Genomic DNA, 24,067 nt, shown 5'->3' with positions numbered 1-24,067 from the left:
CCCTGTGGTGTAAGGTCTAAACGCAAGGCCCAATATTATGTGCTTTTTGCCATCTGGTGAAACCAGGCGGGTCTTGCATGGCCCATCTGCAAGTTTCTCTCCCCATTCTGCCCCTGTGGACAAGCTCCCCTGGCCTAAGGACCCTCCTCCTCCAGGGGGCCAGCACAGTTCCTATTACTCTTGAGCACCATATTTTAGTTTCCTGTGAAATCATTCAAATAAGCCCACTACATCCTCCCTCGGGAACCAGGGGCACCCACCCCCTTTATACTACAAAGCCTCTCCCACAGCCCCAGGGGGGTCACTGTCCTGAGCCACCCCGGGGCCCTGCATGGTGTGCGTGGTACTGACTGTGAGTTCAGCTATGTCGGGCTGTCCCGTAAGCACAGGTGGGAAGCCCTCCCTCACCAGCCACCAGCCACCAGCCACCAGCCACCAGCCACCAGCCACCAGCCGGTAAACTGGAGGGATGGAAACGCCCTTCTCAGAGTGAGCACAGCCCCCGGGAGAAGGGGTGGGCCAGGGCAGCCCGAGCTGGATTTCAGCCGCAGGTGCCTCCTGAGCGCGTGCCCTGGGGCAGGATGGACCTGGACACCGGTCTGTATCTGGCAGCTGTTAGCAGTTGTTGCAGGAGTCTCTGTGCTAAGAAGACCCGATGGCCCCGTCGCCCACCCTGGGAGGCGGGTTCCACCATCATTCTCATTTTACAGATGAGGACTCAGGGAGTGGTGGGGGAGAGGTGGGAACCCAGGTCTGTCTGGACTCTGCCCTTGTCTGTCCTGTGATCCACTCTGGCAGATGGGGGCGGAGGGAGGGGAAGTGAGAAACCTGCAGAGCCAGGTTCTGGGGGGGGGGGGGCGGAGGGCGGAGAGAGGGTGTGCAGATGTGAGCCTGGCGGGGAAGGGAGGGACCCATCTTGTTAATGAAGTGACCCGAGGGCAGCTCGGTGGGCTCCCGTAGGGCTGAGACCGTGGAAGGTCTGATCAGGGAAGGGACAGCGGCAGACGGCCATGCTGCACACTCAGCCCTGGCTGCCGGGCCCCGGCCACACCAGACCCTCGAGGCTGCCCGGGTGGCTTCCACCCTCTGATTGGAGACAGGACGGTCCCTCCGCACAGGCAGAAGTTCTAGAACCAGGTGCTTTCTGTAATGATCACCTCTCGCTGGCTGCCCCTGGCTGCTCCCGATCTCCTAGAATAACCGACAGAGAGCAGTGACTGGCGGGGAATGGCCACCCGGGGGGTGTGTGGAGGGCGGAACTGGGAGTGGATGTTATGGGAGTGTCAACTCCATGATATCAGGGTTTCGTCGACCGCTGTGCACCCAAAGCATAAGATGGTGGCTGAGACACAGTAGGTACACAGCAGAAATGAGTTAAGCGAGAGTAAATTAAATCCCAGCGTCGCTGCGTCTCAGCTGGGCATCCTTAGGCAGGTTACATAGCCTCTCTGGGTCTCCCCTGCCTTGACAGTGAAACTGCACATTACAGCACCTTGTGGGCTTATCATTTGGATTAAATAAGATGCTGTATTAAAACAATCAGGGCCCACTAAGCACCAGTTGTTATTATTACTATTATCGTAACATGGCTCCTGCTCAGCCTTAGGGTCCCCACGCGTACCCTCATCCCGGACGCAGCCGCTGCAGAGAGTAGGTGCTGTGCGCCGGGCACTGTCCTTGGAGCTTTCGTATAATTATTTAAACCCCAAGACAACTCTTTGAGCTGGGTTGTTTTTTCTTTCTTCTTTTTTTAACACCCATTTTACAAAGGAGGAAGCAGACACATAAAAGTGATTCTGACTCTAACACGGAGCTGAGGAATGTTCCCTCATTTCTATCCTCTCCAAGAACATACTAAGTGCAGCAGGATTTGTTCCTGGAGGGGCCGAGAGAACCCGCCCTCCTGCGGGGGGTGGGCCTGAACCTCAGTGAAGAGCTCCCTGGGGCAGCAGGCCCTCTGGGTCAGTTTTGGTAAGAGAAGGAAGTACAGGCCCCTGGGGGTGGGGACTCCTCCCAGGCAGTCTGGCTGTGGCGCCGGGCTCCTAGCCATTATGTTTTCCTGCCTGGCACGGTCACTTTCTACCCTGAGACCTTGAATAAGTCGCTTCCTTTCCTGAATGGGGATAGCAGTCCTCTCTCCCCGAGGGTTGTTGTCAAGGTTAATGGTTTCAGAAACGCGAGCCTTGCCACCCTCTGAGCCGCTGCCCTGAGCACAGTGTCACTCTAGCTGTTGGTGTCAGCCCAGGTCCGACCCTCTCCGCCCAGGGCTCCCTAACCCGTGGGCTGCCACATCGGCAGCCCCACCCAGCAACACCTTGTGTGAGAGAAGCCCAGACCCACTCCCAGGTGGCCAGTCACTCACTGGTTCTCCAGGTCCTGGATGGTGTCAGGGAGTGGAAGTCCCTGCGTCTCCGGGAGGAAGAGCAGGACAAGGCTGGAAACGATGGGGGTGACACCGAAGCAGATGGGGGGCAGCAGGGGCAGGGCCTGGCGGGTCATCATGATCAAGGGACCCATCACAGCCCCCAGCCGACCTACTGACAGCAGGAAGCCATCTGCTGTCATCCTGTGGGCAGAGGGGATGGCCCGAACACTTGTCATAGCTGGCACTCTGGGGGGGAGGGTTCTTACCAAGGGGGGGTATTTGGTTGGGTTGGGAGATGCCAGGAGAGTAAAATCTGGGCTAAAGGAGTTGTCTTCTTCAAGGTCTTCACTAATGTCACCTCCTCCATGGAGCCCACCTAGATTTTCCCATCCAGAGGGGGCCTCTGCTTCTTTGGAACATTCAGCATCCTTCCTGGGAACTCTCTAGGGCCCACTCCATTCTGATCTTAGGTCACTTGAGGCTTGCCTCGGGGTTCCTGCTAGGCTTGCCTCAGGGGTTCCTGAGTTGCCAGCTTGAGCTTTCTATATCTCAACAAAATCAATAAATGCGCATCAGAAAAATGAATGAGGCCATCTGGTGTGGCTCAGTAGTTGAACGTCAACCCACGCATCAAGAGGTCGCTGGTTCGATTCCCGGTCAGGGCACATGCCCTGGTTGTGGGGCAGATCCCCCCGTGGGGGGCATGCAGGAGGCGGCCAATCAATGTTTGTATCTCTCTCTCCCTCTCCCTTCCTCTCTCTTTAAAAATCAATAAAGAAAAACAATTTAGCCCTGGCTGGTTTGGCTCAGCAGTTAGAGCGTTGGCCTGCCGACCAGAGAGTCCCGGGTTCGGTTCCCGCTAAGGGCATATACCTCGGTTGCAGTTTGTCCCCGGCCCCGGTTGGGGTCGTGTGGGTGGCAACCAGTTGGTGTGTGTCTCTCACATCGATGTTTCTCTCTCTCTCTTCCTCCCTCTTTCCCTCCCGCTCTATCTGAAGATAGATGCAAAAATGTCCTTGGGTGAGGATAAAAAAGAAAAAGAAAAAATTTTAAAAAAAAGAATGAAAGGATGGACAAGTAAGGACCAGGAGTGAGGGAAAGCGCCCCGGGCTAGGTATCCGGGGACTGAGGTCCACTCTTGCCGGTCAGTCCAGGAGGCCCTTCGATACTGTCCTTAAGCCTCAGCTTCCCCAGCTGCCCAGGGTTTCCTGTCTGTGTCCCATGGAGCTGTGTCCTGGGAGGGGCTCTGCTGGGACAGGGAGGGGCCCTGGGGAGCAGTAGGTGTCCCCACATTACCAGCTCTTGGTTTCCTTACCCGTGTTCCAATGAGACTCTGCTGGAGCAGAGGGCTCTGTGGCCAGAGCGGTTTCTGGTCACAGGCCTAGAGGCCCGAAGGCCCCCCTGCGAGGCTGCCTCCCGGGTCAGGACCCCTGGCAGGGGCTGCTCTGGGGCCCTGGCTGAGGATGGCCTTTGGGGGAGGAAGCTGGGCCCTGTGCTCACTTCCATGTTGGCCGCTGGGTCCCCTCTGCCCTCTGCTGTGTGTCCTTAGATGGCCACTGACCCTCCCAGGGGTGTCCCTTTCTGCCCACCCCCGGTTCGGCAGCCCCCCGGGCACAGCCCCCAGCCCAGCCTACCGTAGTGAGGTTGGGAAGAGTTCAGACTTGTAGACGGAGAAGCAGTTTAAGGTTATACCAAAACATCCCTTTCCCAGGACGGCGAAGACTACGCGCAGGGCCTGCAAGTCTGGGCAGAGGGCAGGGTGAGAACAGGGCTCCCGAGAGGTGCCAGCCCGGGGCAGGGCGCTGGCTTCTGCCACAGGCTTCCGCGGGCTGAGCGCAGGTCAGGGCCAGGCCCCCAGAGCCAGGCGGGGATTCAGGGCAGGAGGACTTCATGGCAGGTGGCCGGGGGCGGGGGTGCAAGGCAAGCGCCCAGCAGGTCTGGGTGGGCGAGCATGGCAGGGCGGCACCCGGCCTGCCTCCCGAGAGGTTTTCCAAGACCTGGCAGCCTCGTTCAGAAATAAGCTGGTAAATAAACCTGCCTCTCCTTCCTGGGAGGAGAGGGTCGTTCAGGGCCCAGGCCTGCAGCGGCAGCCCCGGGGTGCCCAGGTTCCCAGAATCCTTCTCACTGACCCTCAGCTGGCCTCGGGGATCTCGGGGTTCACAAAGAACCATAGGTGACTAGCAGGATTCCTTGCTAGGAAGCCGAGGTCCCGGCACACTCCAGCCATCCCTGCCTCCCCGTCCTCCTCCGTGGGCAGCAGAAGGGGCGTGGAGAGGTTTGCTAAGCCTGGTGGCCTCGTTTGGAAGTAAACTGGTAAACAAGGGCCCTCCCAGCCGGCCCAGCTCTCTGCCCACGAATGCCGCTTGATTTTGAGAAGACACCACACACATCCGGCTCGGTGCCCGTCCTGCCTCACTTCCAGCAGCCTGAGGCCCGTCTGGGCTCCTGGCCCTTCCCCCCACTGCAGGCCCAGCCTCGGCCCTGACGGCTCCTCCGAGCCGGGCTCCGACTCTGCCAGCTGAGGGATCCTGGGCACGTGACTTCACCACTGACTCTCAACCTCCTTGGGAAAATGGGCAGGGCTACTTGGGGGTTGGCTTCCTGAGATGATTTGGCAAAGGCTGTAAAGGTGATAAACGTGGGCAGAGCTTGGACAACAGGCCCACCAGCTGTGGGGCCGGGGAGGGGAAGGCGGCCAGTGCACAGGGGAGCAAGGACCCTGGCGGCCGGCAGCTCCCTCCCTGTCTTCTCCCGCTGCCCGGCCTCACCTTGTGGAACCAGCACGTTGGCCAGGATGGAGAGGCCCCCCATGGCCTGGGAGCTGGCCAGGACCACACGGCGGCCAAAGAACCTGAGCAAGAAGTTGCTGGTGGCCCGGGCCAGGAAGTCCACAGCTCCGAAGAGGACCTGGAGGAGGTAGATGTCACTCCCCAGGTTCTGCAGGTCTAAGATCAGCCCGAAGTAGGACATCATGTGGGAGAAGCTGCAGGGCAAAGCCAGAGTTGGATCCTGGCCCCACAGAGAGAGGGCACCTGCAGCATCTCCTGACGGCCGAGGGTCCCGGGAGGGCACAGTCCTGAGCTCGTCCCTGTCAGAGCTGGAGAAGCGTGTCCTAGGCAGGACTTGTCTCCCCAGGGTCAGGCTGTCCCAGGAGAGGGTGGGCAGGGCGGTGGCCTCATCCATCCCAGGGCTCCTGGCCACAGTCAGACAAAAGGCTTGACTGGCCCAGGTGGACAGGGCTGGGGGGCCGAGCTGCTCCCTCCGTCCAGTATCCTCTGGCTTTGTTTCTCGAATCGAGACTTGGCTCTGCCTCTGTCAACCAGAGAGGTTTCTGTCCCTCTCTGGTTGCCTATTTCTGTCTTGAAAGATGGGATTCATGCCCTGGCCGGTTTGGCTCAGTGCTTAGAGCATCGGTCCTTGAACCGAAGGGTCTTGGGTTCGATTCCCAGTCAAGAGTATGTACCTGGGTTGCAGGTTTGATCCCTGACCCCAGTCAGGGTCCCAGGGAAACAACCAATCAATGTGTCTCTCTCGCCCTCCCCCCCCTTCCACTCTACCTAAAAATGGAAAAATATCCTCAAGTGAGGATTAATAAAAACAAACAAACAAATAAACAAACAAAAAAGATGGGATTCGTGACAGAATGAAGTTGGGAAGGCAGGACTGGGCCCACCTTCGGGGTAGAAATCTTACTGCCCAGCCCTTGGGGGTGCTGCCCTGTGACAAGTCTACACAGCTAGAGGGACCGTTCAGAAGGGCCACCCAGCTCCCAACTCCCGGGCGGGCTGGGCCGGCTGTGAATGCGCCAGAGGACGTCTCCCCTGCCCCCTGTCGCCCCACCCCCAGGAGCGGACCCCAAGAGCCCTGGCCAGGAAACTCCCTGCTGGCTGACCTCAGTCTGCTTGGGAGGGGTTGGGGGGAAGGGCACCCTGACATGGGCTCCTGGGCTCCCAAGTAGCTAAACTTACAGGAGCTGAATTTCCACAGTTTGGAGATTGAATGTGGATCCACAAGTGGCCACGGCGTGAACTTGCTCTCAACCACTTTTCAAGTCTGTCCCCAACCCTGTTTCCCCTGGACACTCACCCAGCCCCCCCCTTCCCCTGGACACTCACCCAGCCCCCCGTTTCCCCTGGACACTCACCCAGCCCCCCGTTTCCCCTGGACACTCACCCAGCCCCCCGTTTCCCCTGGACACTCACCCAGCCCCCTGTTTCCCCTGGACACTCACCCAGCCCCCCGTCTCCCCTGGAAACTCACCCAGCCCCCTGTTTCCCCTGGACACTCACCCAGCCCCCCGTGTCCCCTGGACACTCACCCAGCCCCCCTGTTTCCCCTGGACACTCACCCAGCCCCCCTGTTTCCCCTGGACACTCACCCAGCCCCCCGTTTCCCCGGGACACTCACCCAGCCCCCCGTTTCCCCGGGACACTCACCCAGCCCCCCGTTTCCCCTGGACACTCACCCAGCCCCCCCGTTTCCCCTGGACACTCACCCAGCCCCCCCGTTTCCCCGGGACACTCACCCAGCCCCCCGTTTCCCCGGGACACTCACCCAGCCCCCCGTTTCCCCTGGACACTCACCCAGCCCCCGTTTCCCCGGGACACTCACCCAGCCCTCCCTGCTGTGCCCCGAAGGCTGTGCCCACAGCATCTGCCGCACCGGCCACCACGATGTTTCCCGAGTTTGTAAGGTGACGTGGGGCCTGCACACGGGCTCACACAGGGGCCAGAGCCTCCGCCTGAACGGATGTGAGCAGCCCTGGGAGAGGCCAGGAAGCTGCAGAGGCTGAAGGAATGACCCTGGACATTCCTGACATCTGGGGGGTGGGAGTGGGGGGGAGGCAGGGAAAGGCACTCCTAATTCCTCAGAAAGCAACTTAAACAGAGAACGCATTCGATCCATTCTAAGATATAGCAAAGGTTTGCATTATAACCCATATGTGGCTAAATATAGCATAAAATCAACATTTTTGTGATCTTCAGTTTTGTTTCAAGGTAAGTCCCAATCAAATGTGACCTAGAAGTCACTGTAACTGTGGGGGAGTTGTCTTGGTCCCAGGCATCCTTGGGTGCCAAGACGGGGCCCCTGGGCTGCGGCGAGGACTCCATGTTCCACGGAGGGCCTGGCAGGTGCCATTTGGGAGAGGACATGGCTCAGCCCGGCTCACCACCTGCTGGTCCTCTTGGGCAAGTTTGCCACTCTGGGCCCCACCGTCCCCATCTGTAAGTGGGGGTTTATTTTTAATTTTTATTTTTTTTATCCTCACCAAAGGACATTTTTGCATTTAGGGAGGGAGAGAGGAGAGAGAGAGAGAAACATCCATGGGAGAGAGACACATCGAGTGGCTGCCACCCACACGACCCCAACCAAGGCCGGGGACAAACTGTAACCGAGGTACGTGCCCGTAGCGGGAACTGAACCCGGGTCTCTCTGGTCCGCAGGCCGACGCTCTAACTGCTGAGCCAAACCGGCCAGGGCTGTAAGTGGGGGTTTAAAGAACTTATCTCACAGGTTGCTCAGAGGGGAAAGCAGGTGGCCCCGTGCACTCAGCCCTCTCGGAGTGAGCTGCTGGGCTGAGTCCAGTGCCGACAAGCAGGGCCGCTCCGGCCACTGCTGGGCCCGGGCTTTCACCGGCCCCCGGCCCTGCCCTCCTGCGGGCTTCCTGCAGGAGCTGCCCTCCACGCATGCTGCCCTCCACGCATGCTGCCTCTCCCCTGCCTGCCGGGGCTCCTGCCTCGGGGAAGCTGCCTGTCCCAGCCAGAAATCACCCCAAGAGACCTGCAGGGGTCCCCCACAGCACTCCCCCTCCCTCTGCAGCTCTGTGTCCTGGAGGGGAGATGAGGGTGGCATACCCTGACTATTTTTTTTATCCTCATCTGAGGACATTTTCCCATTTTTATTCAGATAGAGTGGGAAGGAGAGAGAGAGAGAGAAACATCGACGTGAAAGGGACACATCGAGAGGCTGCCACCTGCACGACCAACCAGGGCCGGTGACAAACTGCAACCGAGGTACGTGCCCTTAGCGGGAACCGAACCCGGGTCTCTCTGGACCACAGGCCAAAACCACTGAGCCAAACCAGCCAGGGCCATACCTGACTATTAACATACACCAGCTTCTCCGGCGGAGTATGGGCTGGCGGAACAGGTCCAGCTGCGACTGGTGGGACTTTGCAGAGGCCACCTCCTCCTCCATACTGGACATCAGCACCTCCGGGGAGAGCAGGGCTACAGTGAGAGTTGCCCCATCCCCATGCCAGGGAATGGTGTCCACAGTGACAGGGGAGCCTGGCCTTGACTGTGGAGACTGGAGAGCTCAGTGGGAGGATGGAGTGGGGACAGAAAGGGTTTTCTCTGCCTCCTGGCTGAGCTGCTTCTGCAGACCTGGCCCACCTACTCAGAACCAAGGAACGAGCCTTGGGTCCCAGCTCTGGCCGTCTGGGCTGCAGGCTACAGGAGGCTCTTGGCGGTTACTACACAAAGTCTCACCGTTCCTCCTCATTCGTCAGGGTTGGCATCAGGACATGCCCACTGTAGCCACACTGGCTCCTCACTGTGCCCCAAGTGCCCATCCAGTCTCCTCCTGCACCCCTGGGCCCTGCCTACCCTGTGCTCAGTTCAGTCCTGCTCAGTTCTAGCTTGCCTCCTCCTGGAAGCCTTCCCAGATCCTTCCTTCCCAGATTGTTTTTCTAGTCTCTGGCCACACATCCTCCCACACCTACTTCCTTGAGATAGTTACCTTCCGATAAGAACATCCTGCTTCCCAAATATATTGAGAAGCCCTATGAGGTGAGTGTGCAATATATGTGGATTAAGGTGGTGAAGAAAAAGGTGGTGATGTGGCTATGTTATTGATAATGGTTATATTGTTATTGGTGGTGGTGATGATAGTGATAATGGTAATGATGGTAGTGAAGGTGATGGTGATGGTGTTAATGGTGTTTTATAAAGATGCTGATGGTGATGTTAGTAATGGTATTGGTGACGCTAATGGTGATGTAGATAAAGTTGATAGTTTTTGTCTGCTGGTAATGGTGATGATGGAGGTGATGGTGGGAGTGTGGATAGTTGTTGTAATGCTGTTGATGATGGTGTTGATACTAGTTGTATTGTTATTATTGGTGGTAGTCATGGTAGTTGTGTTTGTGTAGAAATGATAATAGTGGTGGTGATGGTGGGTATAGTGGAGGTGGTAAGAGTGGAGATGATGGAGATAATGATAATGGTGATGATGGTAGTGGTGGTGATGGTGATTGTGGTGGTGATGATGGTGATGGTAATGATGATGATGGTGATTGTGGTGGTGATGATAATGATGATGGTGGTAGTAGGTGGTGATGATGGTGATGGTGATGATGGTGATGGTAATGATGATGATGGTGGTAGTAGGTGGTGATGGTGGTGATAATGATGGTGATGTTGATGATGGTATTGGTGATGATGGTGGTAGTGGTGGTGATGATGCTGGTAGTGGAGTGGACAGTAGTGAAGTTGGTGACAGTACTGATAATGCATCATTGGATATCCTCTCCCAGTTATGTACCACACTCAGGGTCACAAACAGTAGCATCTTACCTCTAAGGTCAGTGTCTTTTTGGCTTCCTTGTGGCCATTTATCCTGGCTACCTTTTTGAGTTCCTGAAGTGCTTGGTCTGGTTTGCCAGTGATAATTAGCCATCGTGCAGATTCCGGCAGCCACCTGTTAAAGAAGCAGGTGCTTGGCTGGGTCTTTGCTTTTTCCGTGCGTGCTGAGCACCCCCCCCCCCCAGGTCAGGTGGGCAGCAGACCCTGCCATGGCAGCCCGGTCTCTCTCAGCACTGCTGATGCCAGGCTGCGAGATGAAGTCCCTGATGGCTTCAGATGGGTCTCAATGCCCCTTTCCCCGGGGCCATCCTATCTGGCTTCCTGGCTGCCAGGATAGTTCCTACCCATCTGAACATTGCGCAGAGCCAGCACAGGCTGCCGGGCCTGGGTGATTCTGGGACCATTTCTATGACAGAAAGCTTACATCATGCTGAATTAAAACACATACACACATTACATTTAAAACATCCCAGCCAGCCCGGCTGGTGTGGCTCAGTGGTTGAGCGTCGACCCACGCACCAAGAGGTCGCTAGATCCATTCCCAGTCAGGGCACATGCCCAGGCTGTGGGCCCGATCCCAGTGGGGCCATGCAGGAGGCGGCCAATTGATGTTCTGTCTCATCAATGTTTCTCTCTCTCTCTCCTTCTCCCTTTCTCTCTCTCTAAAAATCAATAAAGAAAAAAAACTTTTTAAAATAAATAAATAAATAAATAAAAAGACCCCAGCCAGAAAAGAATGGTTTTATAAATGAGTCTGCTTCTTTCTAGCCTCAGGACAGATGGGCAGGGAGAAGGGTCTCCCTCGGTGAAAGAGACAGTTTCCCCAGCCAACAGGATCTGAGCCCCATTTGCAGAGGAGCTAAGAAAAACCTCCAGAGGGACAGTGGTTAAAAGAGTCAGCCTGCCTGGGTTCAAATCCTGCCTCTGGCATTCACTAGCTGTGTGGCCTTGGGCAAGTTCATGAACCTCTCTGGGGCTTCAGTCTCTCATCAGAAGACGCTGGTATAATATCATCTTCCTCCTGAGAAGTGTTAATACACATCTGCTGTTACCAACAGCATCCAGGACACACCCCACCGGCGTGATCAGGGTGATCTGCCCAGTCAGCATAAGACAAGGGGCTGTCTTCCTCCTTGCCTGCAGGTCCTGCTTGTACAATAAAACTCCATGTGGTCAGGGGCTTTATTTGCTGAGGTGTCCCCAGTGCCCAAAACAATGTCTGGCATGGGCAGAGGTGCACTAAATATTTAGGAAGAAATGAATTAGCCCTTAGAACTCTTTACACCCCAGAGTAGACGCACCTGGGCCCAGGTGAGCTCAATTCTGACTCATGGGCACAAGAGAACTTATGGGGACCTGATCCGTGTTTGCTTTCCGGGATCGCTTTCTCCCAACCCAAGCAGGTACCTGCAGACCTGTGGGTTTTTGTGGCGCCCAAACAAGAGTGATGATATCTTTCCGTAGCCAGTGCTGGTCCTCAGGGTGTGGGTGCCCACTGGTAGACAAGTGATGTGCGAGTGAGGCCGAAGAGTGTGGGGGCGCTGGCGCCAATGCGAAGGCGGCTAGGGAGCTAGATAGGACCCTCAGACCTCCGGCTGAAAGGCCCCCCGAACTCTGAGTCCCCAGACTCTCCCGCCAGAGAGGGCTCCGTACACATCACTCCTTCCATGGCCCTCAGCACCTTGCAAGCTGTGGCCGGCCAGGGTGGTGGGGTTGAGGGGCACCCTCCCACCCTGGGCACTCCTCCTGTTCAGCGATGCTCTCCCCCAGGAATGATACCCCGCACCTACCAGGATATCAGGAAGATGGCAAAGAAGGGCGTCGATACAGCCAGATGGAGGTCTCGCCAGTCCCGCAGGGCGAAGGCCACACCCCCCAGGACCATCTGGCCTGCGCAGTAGGTGCACCCCAGAACCGTCATGGTGAGAGCCCTCCGGTGGGTCATGGTCCACTCCACCACTGAAAGGCGAGGCAGGCGCGTTCAGGTGAGGGCACATGCGGGGGGCCTTGAGCCCCAGCCCCCCACCTCCCGTGACAGGAAGTGGGCCGAGCCGGTGACTCACGGAGCGTTGTCGAGGTCAGGATGATGCCGGCCAATCCAAAGGCGCTCAGAAATCGGAGGCCACAAAAGACGAGGAAATTGGGGGCAAAGATGGTGCTGGTGTTGGCCACGGCCACCTGCAGGCAGCACCAGCTCAGCATCGACTTCCGCCCAATCCTGTTTGGGGAGCAAGCACAGCGGGAGCTGGAGCGGCCTGGGGCTCGCACACAGGAGCACAGCCGACGCCCGCTGGAGCCCTGCTGGGACCGGAAGTCAGTCAGGCAGCCTCAGAAGCCAGGGCACCTGCAGGGTGTTTGTCACGACAACGGCCGACGTCTGGCGCTCAGAGGGCAGCACAGCCTCAAGCTCAAGAATGGACTCTGGGCCCTGACCGGGTAGCTCAGGGGTCCCGATGCGCCAAGGTTGTGGGTTCGATCCCTGGGCAGGGCACATACAGGAATCAACTAATGAATGTAGGAATAAGTGGAACAACAAATCGATGTTTCTCTCTCTCCCTTCCTCTCGCGCTCTCTCAAATCAATCAATACAAACTTTTTAAAAGAGAAAATGTGAAAATTAAAAAAAAAAGAATGGACTTTGGCAGCAGACGCTTGGGTTTGAGTCCCGCTCCGCTCTCCCTGAGCAAACTTGAGCACACACTCGGGGTCTCTGAGCCAGTCTCCCCGCCCGGGAAATGGGGGTATTCACCATGACGTGCCTTGTCGGGCTGCTGTGAAAATCAAGACACTGAGCGAGGGGACAGTGTAGCCAGGAAGCGGAGGACGCGTGGCCCTGGGCGGGCCAGCCTGCTAGCTCCCCACCAGCCTGTGCCTGGCGTCAGCCTGTGGGTGCGTCAGGAGCTCGGGGGAAGGCCACCCGCAGAGAGATGCGGGGCAGGGTCCTAGCTCAGGTCACCTGGAGGGCCTCTGAGGAGGAGGCTTGGAGCTGAGGCCCAGGTGCTCACAGTGACAGCTGAGCCCCGGCCAGCTCCGCCCGGACCACTGCCTGCGTTCAGCTAAGCGTGTGTTGGTTGGATGGCAGAGATGTGGGCAAGTTTGGCCCTGCCTGTCTGAGCAGCACTCAGGAGCCAGGACTCGGGCCCAGACCCGAGGTGAGGTCTGGAGGCGGACACCCGGCTCTGACCCCAGGCTCACCGGGGACGGCAGACCCCATTGCGATCCGGCTCCTGTGCAGACAGCCCTGAGGAAGGAGCAGAGGCTGGATGTCCCTCCCTGCTGCTCGGGCTCCTGGGCAGGCCCAGGGTCATCTGAGGCCCACAAATAGTCACAACAGGAGAGTGGACATCGTGCCAGGCTGAGGGCCATGCTCTGCATGTGATTAACTCACTTATAACATCACAACAACCCTCGGGGTAGGTGCCCGGCCCCCACTTACAGGAGGAAACCAAGGCACAGAGTAGCAAGGAAGCCGCTTCTCGGAGGCGGGGCTCGGAGGCGGGACTCGGGAGGCAGCCACGGGAGGCAGAGTCCTCGCTGACCCAGAGCCCGAAAGGTGGGAAAGCAGTCGTCCTCCCCGACGTCACGACTGTGCCACCCCAGGGCCCTGCCTTTCTGGAGCTACATCGGGTGGGGACAATAAATGAGTGGGTGCCGGCAGAGGGGGTGCTGTGAGGGATGCGGGGCAGGGTCCTAGCTCGGGTCGCCTGGAGGGCCTCTGAGGAGGAGGCTTGGAGCTGAGGCCTGCATGCTGGGCACCGAGCAGAGGTGGGTGGCTGCCAAGTGCCAGGCAGGAGTGGGCAGGGACAGTGGGGGTGAGGTGGGCAGGTACAGTGGGATTGAGGTGGTCAGGGACGGTGGGGGTGAGGTGGTCAGGGACGGTGGGGGTGAGGTGGGCAGGGACGGTGGGGGTGGGGTGGGCAGGGACGGTGGGATTGAGGTGGGCAGGGACGGGGGGATGGGGTGGGCAGGGACAGTGGGGGTGAGGTGGGCAGGGACGGTGGGGGTGGGGTGGTCAGGGACGGTGGGATTGAGGTGGTCAGGGACGGTGGGGGTGGGGTGGGCAGGGACGGTGGGATTGAGGTGGGCAGGGACGGTGAGGGTGGGGTGGTCAGGGACGGTGGGATTGAGGTGGTCAGGGACAGTGGGGGTGAGGTGGGCAGGGACAGTGGGGGTGAGGTGGGCAGGGACGGTGGGGGTGGGGTGGTCAGGGACGGTGGGGGTGGGGTGGGCAGGGACGGTGGGATTGAGGTGGGCAGGGACGGTGGGGGTGGGGTGGTCAGGGACGGTGGGATTGAGGTGGTCAGGGACAGTGGGGGTGAGGTGGGCAGGGACAGTGGGGGTGAGGTGGGCAGGGACGGTGGGGGTGAGGTGGGCAGGGACGGTGGGGTGGGGTGGGCAGGGACGGTGGGGGTGAGGTGGGCAGGGACGGGGGGATGGGGTGGGCAGGGACGGTGGGGGTGAGGTGGGCAGGGACGGTGGGGGTGAGGTGGGCAGGGACGGTGGGGGTGGGGTGGGCAGGGACGGTGGGGGTGGGGTGGGCAGGGACGGTGGGGGTGGGCAGGGACTGTCCTGGGTAAGGCATCCTTCTGATCCTCACACAAGTGTTTGCACAGTCACCACGAGAGCTGCATCAGGATAGTGTCCTTGAGGCTGGACGCCCGTTGTGGGGGAGTCTGGGCCTGCCCAGACCAGAGAGTGGTGACCTGACAAGGGGACAGTGTGCAGAGGAAGGGGGTTGGGCTGGGGGGGGTTTGTGACTGTGGGGGTGAGGGGAGGAGAACAGGGGTGGCTCCTAGGGTTCTGGGGTATGCCGTGGGCGGGGGCGTTTTCCAGGATGGAGTCCGGTGGGAGGGGCTGGGCTGGGGCGGTGCAGCTCTGGCCCTGGTCAGCGAGGTGCCTCCAAATGGAAGCTCCAAGCCGGCAGTCAGCTCTGTGGGCAAAGAAGGCCTGCGGGTCCTGGGCAGTGGTGCCCGGCAGGAAGAGAGGGCAGAGGGAGAGGGGAAGGCACTGGGCTACTTCTGGGCACGCCCCTGGGGGGGGTGGAAAGGGAGAGAGAGGAGGGGAGGAGAGATGAGGGGGGGAGAGAGGAAGGAGTATTTTTTTTTTTAATCCTCACCTGAGGACATTTTTTCATTTTTGTTGTTGTTGTTCAGATAGAGTGGGAGGGAGAGAGATAGAGAGAGGCATCGACGTGAAAGGGGCACATCGAGTGGCTGCCACCTGCACAACCCAACCAGGACCGGGGACAAACTGCAACTGAGGTACATGCCCTTAGCGGGAACCGAACCCGGGTCTCTCCGGACCACAGGCTGACGCTCTAACTGCTGAACCAAACCAGCCAGGGCAGGAGTATTTTTATTTTATTTTTTTAGGGAGACGAAGATTGAAACATTCATGTGAGATGTGAGATAGAAACATGGATGGATGGGCTGCCTCCTGCACGCCCCGTACTGGGGATCGAGCCCACAACCCAGGCATGTGCCCTGACTGGGCATCAAACCGGGACCTCTCAGTCCATGGGGGTGACGCTCAGTCCACTGAGCCGCACTGGCCGAGGGAAGGAGTATTCCCATTGCACAGCATGTCATGTACTTGAAGTTAAAAAGCAGTGTCTGGCCCTGGATGGTTTGGCTCAGCGGTTAGAGCGTTGGCCTGTGGTCCAGGGAGACTCGGGTTCGGTTCCCGCTAAGGGCACGTACCTCGGTTGCAGTTTGTCCCCGGCCCTGGTTGGTCGTGAGGGTGGCAGCCACTCGATGTGTCCCTTTCACATCGATGTTTCTCTCTCTCTCTCTATTCCTCTCTCTCCCTCCCACTCTATCTGAACAAAAAATGAAAGTGTCCTCGAGTGAGGATAAAAAAAAAGAAAAAAAGGCAGAGTCTGTTCCTCCCAGAAGACTGTTAGCTCCCTGAGCGCAGAGGCTGTGTAGCATCCAGCACACAGCAGGTGCTCAGTTAAGGGCAACAGCCGAGGGCAGAGAGCGACAGTACTCAGGGCGGTTTCCCACCTTGCAGCCTAACCTGCACCGGGTTCTTGGACATCACCGCCCCTGGCAACCTGGGACCCATGGCCAGACCCTGTTTTAGAAAACACTCACGTGACATTTCTGTGCCCCCGTCTCCCCCGACCATGCCCATTCCGTCCTCAAGGAGCCGGGGGCGGGGGCACTTACCAGTAGGAGAGGAGGCCCCAGGCGCAGGACCCCAGCAGGTTTCCTACCAAGAAGACAGCCTGGCCCATAGGCTTCAGGCCCTGGTTGTTGCACACCAGGCCCCACTGGAAGAGAACAGGTGCGACAGCTGGGCTCAGGTGACGTGGACCGGCAGAGCCAGGGTGGCAGGGGGAGATGGAGGCTGGAGTTCTCAGCCAGGAACACCTGCCACCCACGTTGGGGCCCCCGGACCCAGAGCCAGGAGACAGAGGTGTGCTGGCCGTCGTCAGCCTCCCCTCCCCCCTCACAGCCAACTGCACGGCACAAATGGGACAGGGCTCTGCGTCTGAAAGTGTGGTGGCCACTCCGAGTGGACGGTGTGGGCAGTGGCGGGAGGTGGTCAAGCCACAGGCTCCGACTCTGACTGCTCACGGCGGCTGGGGACCGCGGGTGAGCTCCCGCTCCTGGCTGAGCCGGTTTCCTCACACAGGTGCGCGTCGCTGTGACTTCTCGGTGCCGACGGCCCAGGCACCTGACCCCCCCAAGGTCAGTCCCTCACCGAAGCCTGACAGCTTCGCTCAGGTCTCCCTGTTTCTTCCTTTTCCCCTCGTGATGGCAGTGGGAGCCCCCGTCCCTACGGGCACCGTCCACCCTGCAAAGTGACCTCTGGAAAGTGCAAATCAGGTCACATCACTTTCCTGACCCAAAGCCTCCAACGACTTCCCTTTGCACTTCAAGAAAACTGAACCCCGCCCTGGCCGGTTTGACTCAGCGGTTAGCGCCTCGGCCTGAGGACCAAAGAGTTGCAGGTTCAGTTCTGGTCAAGGGCACGTACCTCGGTTGCAGTTTGTCCCCGGCCCTGGTTGGGTCGTGTGGGTGGCGACCACTCAATGTGTCCCTTTCACATCGATGTTTCTCTCTCTCTCTCTCTCTCTCCCCCTCCCACTCTATCTGAACAAAATATCAAAAAAATGTCCTCAGGTGAGGATAAAAAAAAAAGAAAGCCGAACCCTTCCACTACCTCCCCGCTCGTGGCCCCCGCGGGGCGGCCCGCTCCTGACAGGCTCCCACTCAGGTCTCTGATTCCACCGGGCTGTCTCCCGGCCTTCATGCCACTGATTCCTTCCCTGTAATCCAGGTCTCATCTTAAATGTCCCCTCTTCAGAGAAGCTTCCCTATCTGCCTGTCCCTTTCCCGCTCACAGGACCGCCTTTTCTCCCCTGTGCTCACTTATGCCGCTGGAGACGGGACAGGAGGGTGACGGAGTCCCAGGTTCTGGCCCCTAACTGCCTCGGTTCAATCAGGTCCCAGTGGGCTTTAGCTGTGTGTCCTGGGACAAGTTACGTAACCTCTCTGTGCTTCTGCTTTATCCGTGATTAAACGGGGACAATAGTGAGACCCACACCAGGGGAACACAGTGAAAGTGTGGCTACAGGGAAAGCATTTGGAACAATGCCATTGATATTACTGGTTTAAATGTTCACTGGTTCTGAATCCGCCAACAGAATACAAGATCCTGGAAGGCCCCCTGTTCGTCCTGTGACCCCAGCTGCACAGCAGAACCCCGGCCGTCCTGAGCAGTCGGCAATACAAGTTGAGGGGGTAGCATGTCATTTCATTGCAGTGCCGGAGGCGCTATGACGCCCCAGTCGTGGGTGGCTGGGTGGCCCTGGGAGGCCGGGAAGGAGGATGGCTGTGGGGTGGGCGGGGGGAGGCCCTTACCTCGGCCACGACGGTGGAGGTGAAGGTGCTGCGGTCATAGACCCAGCCATCCCTGCACGGCTCCGTGGCAGCCTCGCTCCAGTTGGTGGCCGTGGCGTTGGGCTCCAGGAGCTGCCACTGAGGTTGGCGGAAGCGGCGACACTGGTGAGGCTCATGGTTGGGGCCCAGTGGGATGGAGATGACCAGGAGGGCCTGGGCTGTGAGGTTCGTGAGGGCCTCCGAGCCATTGTCCAGCATGTGGGCGCGGCAGCGGTGGCCCGGGGTGGCAGCTGAGAAGTTGTCCAGGAGCATTTGGGCGGGTATGCAGACGGTGGGGAGGAGGAGAGTGATGACCTGCAGGGTCTGGAAGAGGCCCATGCCCCCAGCTCGCTCCAAGAGCTCCGTGAATGCCATGGGCCAGAGCGGCTGCCACCCGCGGCCAGTCCCCTGGGGGCCGTCAGGAGCCGGTAAATGTACAGCCTGCCGCCGGGACCCCAAGCAGGACAGGACCCCAGCCCCCAGATCTTCTGCCCTGATCACCTCTCCGGCCAAGTGGGCTTGGGTCACTGTCCAGCAACCAGTCAGGTGAGTCCTGAGATGACCGATGATTCGAAGAACCTGCTCTTCACGCCGTTCCCAGGAGTGACTGCATGGGCGCCCCACCACTCTGGACACGGGGGGACAAAGCTCACTGTGCCCTCGCTGCCCAGGGTGCCTGAAGCTCTCTGGTTCTCCAACCCTGAGTGAAAGGTCGAGTGAATTTTTAAAAACATAGTAAGATGCAATACCGCGATGTTACTGAATTACAGGTGCGGAGCAAATGCCAACTGGGCTGTTGCCTCAGTTAAACTTTAACCTCCGCGTGGGCTCCTGCGTGAGAACGGCGGGGTCGGCTGTGAGTCAGTCCTTAGCATCTCCCCGCTGGTCGGCTCATCGCGGTCCCCAACCTTAAACTTTCAGAACCCTCCACACGCGGCCCTTTAAATGGGGAGGCTGCTGGCCTAACCTTCACCCATGCCGGACAGTTTCAGCCCACCTTGTCAGGCAGAGGTGAGGACGGCGGGCCCTCCGCTGGGCTTAGAGCAGGCAGAGCTGGAGGAGGGCCAGGCTGGTGGCGTCTCCTCTGGCCCAGCACCGCCTGCCAGGCAGCGCTGGGAGACCTTCGGGCACACCGCACTATTTTGGGAAGCTTCTATTTTGAGGCTCCAGGTTGCCTTTATTAGATGGTAAGCTCCCCCAGGGTGGAAGTCATGGCTACACTTTCCTGGCATCCGTTAGGAGCCCCTCTGTGGGTTCTGGAGCTGGGCAGGCACGCAGACTGGGGAAAGGAGTAAAGACACATCTCCCTGACCCAGTGTTCCAGGCCAGCCCAGTTTGGCATGAGGGGGGTGAAGCCGGCCCCCCCACTCCAGTCCTTCACCTGGGCCGCTGTGCGCTGTCTGCTCTGTGCTGCCCATGCGGTCTACACCCTCTCATTCACTCCTCACTGCAGCCCAGGAGAAGGGTGGTTCTAATCCCCCCCCCCCAAGGAAACAGGCTCAGAGAGGGCAGCCCGCTTGCCCGGGGTCACACAGTGGAGTCAGAATTCAAAGCAGACGCCTGAGCTCTCCCTCATACCCCTGGCCAGTGGCTGCATGGCCTCTGGCGTGTCATGGACCAAATCTCAGCTGAAGGCTGAATTCAGGATCTGGGTCAGAATGAGGACCAGCCCAGGAGCCCGAAGTCGCCTTACAGGATGAGAGGGAGTCGGCTGAGTCAGCTGCGGAGAGCAGTCTGAGTGCTGGGTGCGTGGGTGACCCTGAACTTCCCCGAACCTCTGCAGAGGCCTGGGGGACTCGGGCAAGGCGGCCTTCAGACGGGAAGCCGAGGAGGCAGGCTTCCAGCCTGGATTCAAAGCCGGGGCTGCTTCCTTACTCTGCCTCTCCGGGCAGGATCTCATTATACACTTTAAAATAGCAAATAGAAGCAGGGAGAGAACCAACTCGCTGTACAGCACAGGTGGCCCAGTGGGCGTGGCCCCGATCTGGACAGCCCGCAGGCTGACTTTTACATGGACACAAGTGTGTGAACACCACTCCGACAGGGGCAGGCCTGGACCCAGGACCAGCGCCTTGGACAGTGACTTCCCCTCTCTGGTCCCTGGTTTCTGGCCTGCGAAAGGACCTTGCCGTGTTGGTGTTTCAAACCTGAGCTTGGATCAGAAACCACAAGAATGCTGGTGAAAACGCAGTTTCCCCGGGCCCAGGAATATGCATTTTACCACAAACCCCCAGAGGCTTCTGCTGCACTGGAACTCAGCCTCGCCTGCAGAATGGCCGGGCTGGAGGAGGCCGCTATACCCAAGGCATCTGAGAGGACTCTTCTCCTTCTTCTCCTTCCATACGCTTTTAAAAATGTTCTCTTTTTCCCTGCCCTTTGCCTGTCGTGGACGCCCCTAGGCTTTGCTTACTGTAGAAGGTCAAACCTCCGGCATTTAACAGAAGGCTCACGGAATTTCCAACTGACTCTCCGCTTCCAGGCCAAGGAATTTTTCATTCGTATTTTCTGTTTTTCTGAAGCTGCTGGGGCAGGGCTTCATACGGCTGCTCCGCCACCTGGTGGTCACACCTGGCACTGCAGCATTCTCAGCATCCGCGCATCCCTGCTTAAGTGCCCATCCCCCAAGGGTTCCCATGGGGAGGGAGGCAGGCAGCTTCAGATTATAGCCACCGAGCCCTCCAAGTGTCTCATTAAATTAATTGGTGTAAATTGAAGCCCTGGTTCTTACTGAACCAGAATTGCCACTGGGATTGATTTTCCTAGCCAAGACGCCATCAGTCAAAGCCAAAGCCAAACTCAGCTGCCAGATGACCTTAGGCAGTTCACCTCCCTTCTCTGACTCTGAGCTCCTCAGCTCTGCCTGGAGGCTGCCCACTGAAGGTAGTAAGATTCAACGAGATACTGAATGGGCCTGGAGTGGGTATCGGCTATCAGCACCATCACCGTCATTTCGTGCTAGCGCACTTGACCCTTTATCCTTTGTTTCTTTTCCAGTTGAAGTCAGAGCGTTTGACTCAGCTGGGCTCACTGGATTTGGCCTGTGCCCGCACTCCTGGAAGAACCCGGGGTCGGGAGAAGGTGAGGACCTTTCCTAGGCTCCCAGACCAGGGCAGGGACAGGGCTGTGCGGGGTCTCGAGCTCTGACCGCAGGTTCAGTGCGTCTTCCACTGTACCCAGGTGAAGAGAATCAATGAGCTGCCAGAAATCAAAGAAACAGTAACCATAAGATGTCTAATTATCTTCTGGTCTAGAGAACAGGCCGTGCCCTGCTGGGTAGGAGGTATTGATGAATCACAACAGGGACAAAGCCAGGTCTTACCTTCTCAGTTCCTTACTTCCTCCTCGAGGACATAACTCTGGAATTCTCTTCAAGTCACTGCCCAGCAGTAGCTTAGATCTCCCAGGTCTCACATGTTATAAAACCTCATCTTTGCAAACCCTCTTAAGTGTACCCGTGTGCCTTTGGGTACCTCTAAACTCAGTTCCCCTGTTCTCTCTTCCAGCCTGCATGTTATAGAAGTCATAGACTCATGCCAGAAACAGAAGAAAAGCCCCTTCTCTGGTGCCCTGGCTCCAACAATCCCATGCCCAAGAGGAACCCACGTGACAGCTTGTTTCGGAATTCAGAAACACATCACCATAAAGAAATGTAATTGGCCCTGGCCAGTTTGGCTCAGCAGTTAGAGTGTCGGCCTGTGGTCCAGAGAGACTCAGGTTCGGTTCCCGCTAAGGGCACGTACCTCGGTTGCAGTTTGTCCCCGGCCCTGGTTGGTCGTGTGGGTGGCAGCCACTCGATGTGTCCCTTCGCGTCGATGTTTCTCTCTCTCTCTCCCTTCCTCTCTCTCCCTCCCACTCTATCTGTACAAAAAAATGGAAAAATATCCTCGGGTGAGGATAAAAATAAATAAATAAATAAATAAATAAATAAATAAATAAATAAATATATTTAGCCCGGCCGGTGTGGCTCAATGGTTGAGCATCGACCCATGCACCAGGAGGTCACCAGTTTGATTCCCTGTCAGGACATGTGCCCAGGTTGTGGGCCTGATCCCCAATGGGGGGCGTGCAGGAGGCGGCCAATCAATGTTCTGTCATCAATGTTTCTATCTCTCTCTCCCTCTCCCTCTCCCTCTAAAAATCATTAAAGAAAACAAACTAAATAAATATAATTGGTTTTTAATTGAGAACCTGTATGTACATGGCAAACAGGCAATGGTCCAGAATGTAGAGAATGACAAGTAAATGTCCTTCCCCCACCACCCCCAGCTGCCCGGAGACAACAGCCAGCAACAGTGTATCACTTCCAGAAAATCTTAGAGCATCTGCAAACACATGCATTAAGTTTTTAAATTTTTGAACAGGCAGTAAATGCACAGGGTTTGAAAACAGAAAATGTGCCCTGGCCGGTTTGGCTCAGCGGTTAGAGCGTCGGCCTGCGGTACAGAGAGACCCGGGTTCGGTTCCCGCTAAGGGCACGTACCTCGGTTGCAGTTTGTCCCCGGCCCTGGTTGGTCATGCGGGTGGCAACCACTCGATGTGTCCCTTTCACGTCGATGTTTCTCTCTCTCTCTTCCTCTCTCTCCCTCCCGCAAAACAAAAACAGAAAATGTACAAGAAGGCAGGTGATGGAAAGGCTTGCTGATCAGCCCACCCGTCTGCGGATCCGGCTTGCCCCCCGCCCTCAGGGAGCCATTCTTTATTATTACTTGTTTTTTGTTACTCCTCACCTGAGGATATTTTTCCCATTGATTTGTCTTTTGACTTTGTTCCCGCATTATTGTCAATTTTTTTTTTTTTTTTGCCAGTAGAATTGTATTTATAATCGAATTTTCAGTGTTGTCTTCTTTGGATTTTGTGTCAGAATCGGAGAGGCCCTTCTCCACTCTGTGGTGATTAAAGATTCCTTTCGCGGTTTGTCTTTTTTAATCAAGAATGTTTGGTGAGTTTGTCACATGCCTTTCAGCACCTCGTTAAATCTATGAATCTGATGAATTAGATTAATGAATTTCCTGAGTTATATTAATGAGTGTTTCCAAGAACGCTGAGCCATCCTTCCACTCCAGGGCTGAGCGTTCTCAGACGCGGTGCGCTCTTCCTGCGCCGCTCGGCTGGACTCCGCGTTCCTGTCTTACTTTGAGCTTTTCGTGAATCTGCGTGTATGCGACTGGGCTGTGGCTTTCGCCCTTCTGTCCTTCCTTCCTTCCTCCTTTCCTCCGTCCCTCCCTCCTTCAATCTTTTTAAAAATATGTTTTTATTGATTGATTCTTTAGAGAGAGGAAAAAGGAGAGAGAGATAGAAACATTGATGTGAGAGAGAAACATTGATCGGCTGCCTCCTACACGCCCCTACTGGGGATCGAGCCCGCAACCCTGGCATGTGCCCTGACGGGGAATCGAACCCGAACCTCTCAGTCCATGGGATGACGCTCAGTCCACTGGGCTACACCAGCCAGGCCCTTCCTACAGTTTTTGTCAGGTTTTGGTATCAACACTATTCTTACTTCATTGAAAAGAATTTGGTCATGTTCTCTTGTGTCCTGCCTCAGTTTACATAAGGGAGGGTCTTGTTCCTTCCTCTGTGGGTCTGGACTATCGAATGTCACCTGCCTGGCCCTTGATTTGCAGGAAGGCTGAAACACAAGGTCGCAGGCGGCTCTGGGACCCGGGAGGAGAGACGGAAGATGAGCTGAACCTGCCTTTCCAGGAGATGGGATTTTGACTGGACGGTCTCATATCTGAGCTTTATTTGCTCAAACAGGTCCAGACTGCTCATGACAGGGTTTTATCTCAGCCTCCAGTGTGCCCTCGTCCCGCCACCAGCTTGAGCTTGGACCGGACGCCAGACCGAACCATCCAGAGACTCTGGAATCTTCTTACCGCCACCAGCCTTCCGGAAGTGGGAGCCTGAGGCTGGATTCCCTCAGCTCCAGCCCCCTGGGTTCATCCCTGCTATTTGCCTTCTGTTTATTTCCTTTGGTTTTGTGGGGACGGGGCCCTCAGCCTTCTCTCCTGGTGCCTGCGGAGGGCACCCGGGGCTTCCTCTGGCTGCGGGAGCCCGAGGGGCCCACGTGGGCAGGTGGGTCCTGCCCTGCTCCCTGCTGTGCCGGCGGAGGCCGGCCGGCCCCTGGGCCGTGTCCCCGTGGAGCGCTTCATAGCATCCCCTGTTGGCCCCGTCCCTTCCCCACCTCGCTTCCCACTGAGATCACCTCCAAATAAACGGTTTATACT

General features: G+C 57.6%; 1 protein-coding gene across 1 annotated transcript; it reads right to left on the bottom strand.

The window, feature by feature from the left end:
• Positions 1-1,127: 1,127 nt before the first annotated feature.
• LOC118628743 (solute carrier family 22 member 11-like) lies at positions 1,128-18,215 on the bottom strand. Its single transcript, XM_036259673.1, has 10 exons — positions 17,823-18,215; positions 16,122-16,225; positions 12,015-12,169; positions 11,742-11,910; positions 9,943-10,066; positions 8,463-8,578; positions 5,134-5,348; positions 4,000-4,108; positions 2,363-2,566; positions 1,128-1,191 (listed from the first exon to the last, which is right to left on the bottom strand). The coding sequence occupies exons 1-10, from the start codon at positions 18,213-18,215 to the stop codon at positions 1,128-1,130; spliced, it is 1,653 nt and encodes a 550-aa protein (XP_036115566.1).
• Between the last annotated feature and the right edge of the window lie 5,852 nt (positions 18,216-24,067).

The sequence above is a fragment of the Molossus molossus genome, unplaced genomic scaffold (assembly GCF_014108415.1).
Source record: "Molossus molossus isolate mMolMol1 unplaced genomic scaffold, mMolMol1.p scaffold_m16_p_13, whole genome shotgun sequence".
Lineage (NCBI taxonomy): Eukaryota > Metazoa > Chordata > Mammalia > Chiroptera > Molossidae > Molossus > Molossus molossus.
Note: the sequence above shows the minus strand (reverse complement) of the source record. Positions and strands in the feature narration are given on the sequence as shown.

Coding starts and splice junctions, on each gene's coding strand:
- LOC118628743 (XM_036259673.1), bottom strand. CDS start 18,215: ATGGCATTCACGGAGCTCTTGGAGCGAGCTGGGGGCATGGGCCTCTTC. Junction 16,226..17,822: donor CCTCCACCGTCGTGGCCGAG/GTAAGGGCCTCC, acceptor GTTCTCTTCCAG/TGGGGCCTGGTGTGCAACAA. Junction 12,170..16,121: donor TGGGGCCTCCTCTCCTACTG/GTAAGTGCCCCC, acceptor CTCCCCAAACAG/GATTGGGCGGAAGTCGATGC.